Source organism: Ochotona princeps, chromosome 21, assembly GCF_030435755.1.
Source record: "Ochotona princeps isolate mOchPri1 chromosome 21, mOchPri1.hap1, whole genome shotgun sequence".
Taxonomy (NCBI): domain Eukaryota; kingdom Metazoa; phylum Chordata; class Mammalia; order Lagomorpha; family Ochotonidae; genus Ochotona; species Ochotona princeps.
Window position 1 is genome coordinate 33,806,670 of NC_080852.1, and position 7,277 is coordinate 33,813,946.

Consider the following 7,277-nt stretch of genomic DNA (forward strand, 5'->3'; position numbering starts at 1 on the left):
CTGACTGGTTTCTCAGTCTTATCCCATCAGTGTAGCTTGGTGTTCCAACAGTCCTGCTCTTCACCCCAGGTATCCCCAGCTGGCTTTGTTTGTAAGCATTCTGAGGATATCTTTGATACAAAGAACCAGACAAGAACTTCTGAATTTTCTACTAGTTTTATTTCTTTGCACGTGACTTTCCCTTTCAATGTGTCCTATTTTCTAAGACGTCTTGTGGTTGCACATCTGGGGAGAGGTGTCTGACCACATAGCAGGAGGCTGTTGACTGACTAAACACATGTGTAACAAGCAAAATAACAGGGATAAGGATGTTGGAAGCAACAAGTAACTAGGCTGGGATCTTGGAAGGCCTGGAGGCTTCCTAGGACAAAACAACTTGGAGGATGGGTAGGAGGAGTGGGACAACAGTGGGGCTTGGATTTGGGTGGGGAAGAGAAGCTGTGGCATGAGCCAGATCAGCGGAAGACATGGACGGAAAACACTGGGACTCCGAACACATGGGTGCCGAAGGTGGTTTGCGTGAAGCGCAAGGCTGAGCCAGCTAAGGGGCTGAAACCTATGCAAGGATAGACCTCAAGCTCCAGTGGCCCCTGGGCAGCCCTGTACAACTCCAGCCTCTCCCCATGCTGCATATGGGGGAGGTTCTGGCTTGCGTGTGCTATGGCTGTACCAACGTAAGGGAAGAAAGGGGCCAGGCTGGCCCCTGGTTCTGCAGGGTTGCCTGGCTCTTGCACGTTGTTCAGCTGGCTGTGCTGATTCGACGCCTCCTGAGGACGTGCCATGTCGTGTCTGCTCCCTCCTGCTCTTCTTCTCTGGCCTCTGCCTCTCCTCTGCCCTCTTCGTCCAGATTGAGTTGCCTCTGCGTAAGCTGGCATCTGAATTCTCATAGGTCTCACATAAGCAATGGGTTTTACAGGCTTGGCTGATGCTGGGAGACTATCTGCTTCCGTGAGGTCTTGTTGCACAGATGAGCCACCTGGCTTTCCCTGAAGCCCAGAGGAGCCTAAAGAGAGAAGCAGAGTGTGAGAGGAGGAAGCCTTTAGGGAAGGAAGACTAGGAAGGCAAGTAAGGGGTGGCCCGGGAGTGCTCTGCAAATAGCATGGGCTGTCAGCCTGTCTCCCAGGGCCCATTCGGGACCCAGCACTTTCCATTGATGCATTTGATCCTTCCAAACCTGTCTGTTGGGTATTGCAGTCTGCACGTCACTGATGAGTACATGACTTCCAGAGAGATTGTTGAATAAATGACATCGCACCTGCCCTCGCTGAGCTTAAACTTCAGTAGGCAAGATAAATTGAGGCTTATAAGTGACAAGTCAGGAGGTGAAGGAACTGGGGGAGCACAAGAGAGATAACTGGGGACACAGAATGCCTGGGATTTTTTATTTCACTTTCTGGTCCTCAATTTCCTGAACTGTAATATATCAGCCCTTGGTCATTCATTGCAAGGTGTACTTAGACTGGTGCCTGCCTCAAGTATGACAGATGACAGACATAGATGCCAGCAGGTACTGGGGGAGGGGTGGGTCAGAATGTGTGTAACAGGTAGAGGTAGAGGGTAGAGGTAAGAGGTAAGAAAGGTAAGAGGTAGAGGTACAGGTAGAGATAGAGGTAGAGGTAGAGGAAGAGATAGAGATTTGTAGTGTAAGCAGGACCTCTACTGAGGGAGGCTCCAGGAAGGAAAACCTGGAAGGCATAGGATGAGTAGCAGGAAGGCACAATCTTCTACAACCCCTTTAAGCTAAGCCCATTTTACTTTATCCTGGAACCAAAAGAAAACTACTGGAAAATTTTAAGGAAGGAGGTAACATCATTACAGCTGGACTTAAGAAAGTAAATGTGGGGACTAGGACGGAAGTGAGCATCATCAGGAAATTGAGGTAGCAGGGAGCCTGTGGGCACCAGGGAAGGTCTGAGGGACTTGGAGAAAGACCTCCGCCACAGGAGCCAGAGCCTCCCCCACAGCCCGTCCCAAAGCAGCCCTCTTGTGGCCTGGTGACTGAAGGACAGGGGACCATCTACACTACATCCATTGTCTGCTTCCTGACACTCACTGCTGATTTGCAGGATAGCCTCCTGGCCACACCTTTGCCACCTTTCAGCTCCGCCCCCACCCACCTAGGGAGGGGCAGGAAACCATTTCCACAAGGTGGGAATCAAGGGTGCAGAGGTGGGTGACAGAAGCAGTGTTCAGTATTGCAATATTCATGTGGAGATGCTGACAACTCCTTATCCCTGTGAGCCTGGAGCTCAGCTGGGACCAGAAGCGTCTGCACAGACTTGTCAGCACCACCTGGGGCAGAGAGCTGCAAGGGACCCTTTGGGAGATGCATGCATGGCTTTTAGAGAGGAAAGCCAGGAGGTGCTATCCAAATCCCAAGGGGAGGAGAAATGAGGGAAGAGCAGCCAGCTGGGACTACTGAGCGGGACACAGCACCATCTACAATGACCCGGGGGGAAGGCTACTCCTGTAAACCTGTGAGGGGGTCAGCTTGCAGGGCGGGGAGTCTGGGAGAAAGACCGGTGCAGATGGTCATGAAAAAAAGCCAAGATCACATGATACCAGACAGGTGAATCCCATCTCCCCTCCCCACCTCAACCCCACACCTCAGTTCTCAGGAAAATTCAACTGCGCATGAATTGTCTCCCATCAAGCTACAAGCCTGTCGGGCTCCACACAGACATGTGCTCTGTAGTGGCATTGTGCTTTGTGACCCCTGAACAGCCCTGTTTGCAGTTTCTCTGTCCACATCTCTGCATGCAGGGAATGGCCAAAGCAGAAAGACAGAGACACAAATCCCGCCCATGTTTGCAGCCTCAAAGAAGGATTTGGGGACAGATGACAGACATAGAAGCGTTGAAGGCTTTGAGTGTTTGAGTATCAAAGGTCAGAATCATGGGGGATGCAGGCCTTGGAAAGTTTTTACAGCTTTCTTTTTTTAATCAGTCATCAGGTGCTTAAGCCTCATGGCTCACTGTAGCTGCAGATGCAACCCAAAGGTATGGATGAGCTAGGAGAAGCCTTGGAACCTGCAAGGAATCCTACAGGTAGGACTTTGAGAACCAATGACCAGATATCAGTGAAAACAAAGATTTAGGTGGCTGCACAGACCAAGGGCCAGGACACCCTTTCCAGTGACATAACATTGTCAACCTCCTCCCTTGTCTCAGCCTAGACACAACCCCAAAAGACGGGGCTTGAGAGGCTTCCCTTAACTCATTGAAGCAAGCCTGACTCAGTAAGTCCCAGAATGGCAAGGAGCAGTAAAATCAGTAACTAACCCAATAGGAAAAATAGCAAAGAATAATCATAAACAAGCTACAAAAGGTCCACATACAGCTAAGATGCTTAACGCCGAGCATTAATATAGCAATTTAAAGACTGAGGCACTGTCATGCACCTGCCAGAGTGGCAAAGATGAAAAGAGGACATTAGGTATGAAGGGAAATGTTTTGAAAATCACTTCAGCAGTAACTGCTCAATTATAATAATATCCAGAAAAAAAAAAACAGGGTGAGGGTACTTGAGTTCATCATAGATCAAGATGCTATATGCAGCCAACAACTACAGAGTGAGGTTTGCCCAGAGGTAAAGGGTCAAGTGATGGAGCCATTAGAATACCGAGAACTACACATACATCTATATAAAAATTCTATCAATGACAGAGCTAGCGTTGCACAGAAGCTGAAGATTCTTCCCTGGGGAACATGAGCAGCCTAAAATGAAGGTCTTAAACAGCTGACATTTGAGCAGCCCCAACTCAACAGACCAACAGTATGAATTCTGCAATACCTGTGGTCAGCTCCACATTCAGAGCTCCCATTCAGCCTCAATAGGAGCAGCAATCAGGAGCCAGTCAATTGCAGAAGACTCTCCCATGGGAAGTAAGGACCAAGAAAATCAAGCAGGAAAGGCCAACTTAGAGGAAACAGGTCATGCCACACTTAAAAGTGGCAGTATAATTATCTCCAGAGAAATATGAACAAATTATGGTCACGAATCAATTAGACTGGTAAGGGTACTTTTTAAAAGGGAACAATGAGAAAACAAATAAAAGAACCTTTAAATTTCAGTTTTGAGACCAGAAATTAAAATCTCCATGGAATTTTCAAGACAAAATTGAAATCTTAAAAAGGATAATGGAATATTTGGGAAAATAGAGGTATATTAACACTGAGGTATCACCATAAAATTTCAGAGTGTTGTGACAAAGATCCTAGAGCATAGAGAGAATGTGTGTGGGGGTGAGGAAGACGCGGGAAAACAGGAGTGGGAAAATTATGAGTCGGAATATCTGCAAAATCAGACCTCTCCAAAACAATATTAGAATGTAGAAGATAATATAAAATATCTTCAGAATTTGGCAGGAAACAGATTTCTTACCTCAAATTCAATACCCAACCAAACTGTCACTTATGAACCCTATATAGACAGCAAGGTCTTTATACTTGCTTTTTTTTTTTTAATGCATTATTTATTTGGGAAGCTGTTAGAAATTTTTAAAAAGGAAAAAGTGGGGGGAAAAAAGACACCAAGCAATAGGAAATGGGATAAAACTCAAAAGAGGGGAAGGGACAACCCAGAGTGACGGCTGTGAGGCTAGACTGGAGCGGGGTCTGAGCTATGAGAAGGCAGAATTGATCATGATTAGTATTTAAACTAGTGTTTGAATTTAAACTGAGGAAGAATTTCAAGGAATTAATGATAAGCAAATAATAACCAAAAGCAAGGCATGGGAAATTATGTGAGAAAAGGAAAGTCTTTTTTTTTTCTTTTTTTAAATTAATTACATTGCATTATGTGGCACATTTTTATATGCACTGGGATTCCCCCCGCCCCCCCACACCCTCCCCCCACAGTGGATTGCTCCACCTTGTTGCATTTCCATAGTTCAAATTCAGTTGAGATTCTGAGAAAAGGAAAGTCTTAGTATTCTACACACAAATGGTATTTTACTTTGAGTTCTGCTGGGAGATAGCCAGGGCAGAAGGTGGAAAAGGGCTGGAATGGGGTATTTGGGGGTGCCTGGTGCTAGTGAGGACTATGGTGCTGAGTAAAACGGCGCTGACAACTTACACCCTAGAGGGAAGCCCACACATAAAGCCTAACATCAAAAGCAAAAATCAGTACTGTGCACACATGATTTCAAGAATGAGAATTAATGTTAAAAGGAATTTTTCTCTTAGTCTCTCCATAACTCTGTCTTTTAAATTTTTAAGAGAAAGAAATTATTTATACAGATGTAAACTGATTATCCCTAAGGTGTGGGCAAATGAGACAGGACAGGGGTTCCTGTGTTTCATATTGTCATATTCAGACCTCTAATGTTACATAATCAAATACCAAAAGCAAAGGTGAAAATTAAAAAGAAAGCAACAGGGGTCTGACAGTACCTTCATCAGGGTCCTCGGGGTGCAAGCGAAGTCGTTTCGGGGGTCTTTGTTCCGCCATAAGCAATCTGCAGGCAGGGCCAAGATGGTCAGAAGGCGGCAGTCCCGGTGCCCCGGTCACGCCGGCCGCACACTCCCGGGGGCGCTATGCTCACCGCCCTCAGAGGGCTGGCGGCAGCTGGGCGCGAGGGCTTCGCGAAGAGTGTGGCCGTCCAAAGGGACGCGAGAGGCCGACACGGCAGGCTTCCAAGGGACCGGCCCGCAGCTCCGTCCACTAGTCCTTTCCATTCCCACGAGTAAAGCCTGGAGACCGGATTAACGTCGGCCAAGTGGCGGGGCCGTCCCTCCCCGGGGAGGAAAGAAGATGGGAGGTGGGAAACACAGTGGCGAGCAGGCTCGTCCTTCCAGGGCCCTCAAGATTCGGGCCTCACGAGGACCACGCAGAATCTCCCCATCTCCCCAGGGACCCCCAGACGGATACCTGATCGCTCTGCCGTCGAGTTCTGCGAAGCTGGCCTGAGGAAGCGGGACGGCTGTGGCTCTGATGGTCCAGGGATGCCTCCCACTCAGCAAGAAGGACGAGCACCCGACGAGGCTGCGGGAAGCCGAATGCTGTCTAGGGCGGTGTGCGTTCGTTTATATAGTGTTGTTGCTCCTGACCTTGGGTCGTGATTGGACAGAAGTGAGGAGCAGGGGCGGGATCCGAGTAGGTGGAGCCATCCGTGATAGGCTGGGCCGGCTTGACTTGAGAAGATCACTGGAAAAGTCTTCCGTCTGTCAAGTGGGGCCGTGATGAAATTGTTCAGGGTGTTGATTGGCTGACGGATAAATCAAATCATTACAGAAGAAAATGTTTAAAATTATTCGAGTCAGTGAAAGGGTGGCATGGCCTCCAGGGAGTAACCAGTAAACCGATGCGATTAAAGTGTGCGGGAAATCCAGGGTGGGACATTTGAAGGGTTTAGCACCAACCAGGCCTGGAGGGGCGGGGAGATCCGTCGGGAAAGAGCGATGGCTGAGGCGCCGACGCGGAGGGGAACCTGGCCCACCCCGGGAATGGAGTGGAGCCGGGGCCAGTCGAGAAGGGGTGGGTGTGGGGGAGGGCCACTTGGTTCTGGACTTGTTCTGAGGGCAGAGAAAGCCCTGGAATGTGTGGGCGATGGACGGTGATCGACGGCCCGGCTGTGACAGGAAGGACACAGAGTGTCCAGGTGAAGTCAGGAGCCGAGAGGAGGGTCCCTCGGCCCTTAGGTTGGACGCAGCGTCTCATGAGACCAGGGCGTGTGGCAGCAAAGAGGAGCCTTCTTGTGGGCTCACTGAGAGTGGGAAGGAACACCGACACGGCCATGGGATCCAAAGATGGCGAGAGGGGAAGGAGACAGCCACCTCGCTGGCACGGGCGAAGGAGGGCGAAGGAGCGCGGGAGCCGCCGCCATGGGGCCTTCCAGGCCGCGTCTGAGATTGTTCTGGAGCCAGCATGGGAGACCCAAGCCACTGGCGTTCAGGCCCGGCCAGGAATACAGGGCAAGACCCACAGTGTTTGTGAACAGTGCAATTCCAGTCGGCACACACTGTCATTTTTTTCCCATTTGGGGAAAAAAAACTTTATTGAGGTATCATTTGTACATCATAAAATGCAGTCATTTTAAGTACACGGTCCAGTGCTTTTTGATTAGCAAAGTTCATAGAAATACATATTATTAAAAAAAAAAAACCACTATGCATGAATTTCAGGCTAGTTTGGCAGCGAAATAAACTTGCTTTTCAGTTCTCTTTTTCCACTAACCTGAAGTGCTCTCATATACGGTCACCACCACAAGCAAGGGACAGCTGCTTTTCTCACCTCAGACAGTTCCCAGGGCCACTCGCCTCCCCCACCTTCTGCCC

At 49.0% G+C, this 7,277-nt stretch overlaps 1 protein-coding gene across 1 annotated transcript; it reads right to left on the reverse strand.

Annotated features, from left to right (window-relative positions):
- Positions 1–216: 216 nt before the first annotated feature.
- Positions 217–5,967, reverse strand: PRR20G (proline rich 20G). The gene is made up of 3 exons (XM_058678922.1): positions 5,872–5,967; positions 5,394–5,458; positions 217–1,003 (listed from the first exon to the last, which is right to left on the reverse strand). Exons 2-3 carry the CDS (start codon positions 5,449–5,451, stop codon positions 456–458), a joined length of 606 nt encoding a protein of 201 aa, XP_058534905.1. The 5' UTR covers positions 5,452–5,458; positions 5,872–5,967; the 3' UTR covers positions 217–455.
- Positions 5,968–7,277: the final 1,310 nt, after the last annotated feature.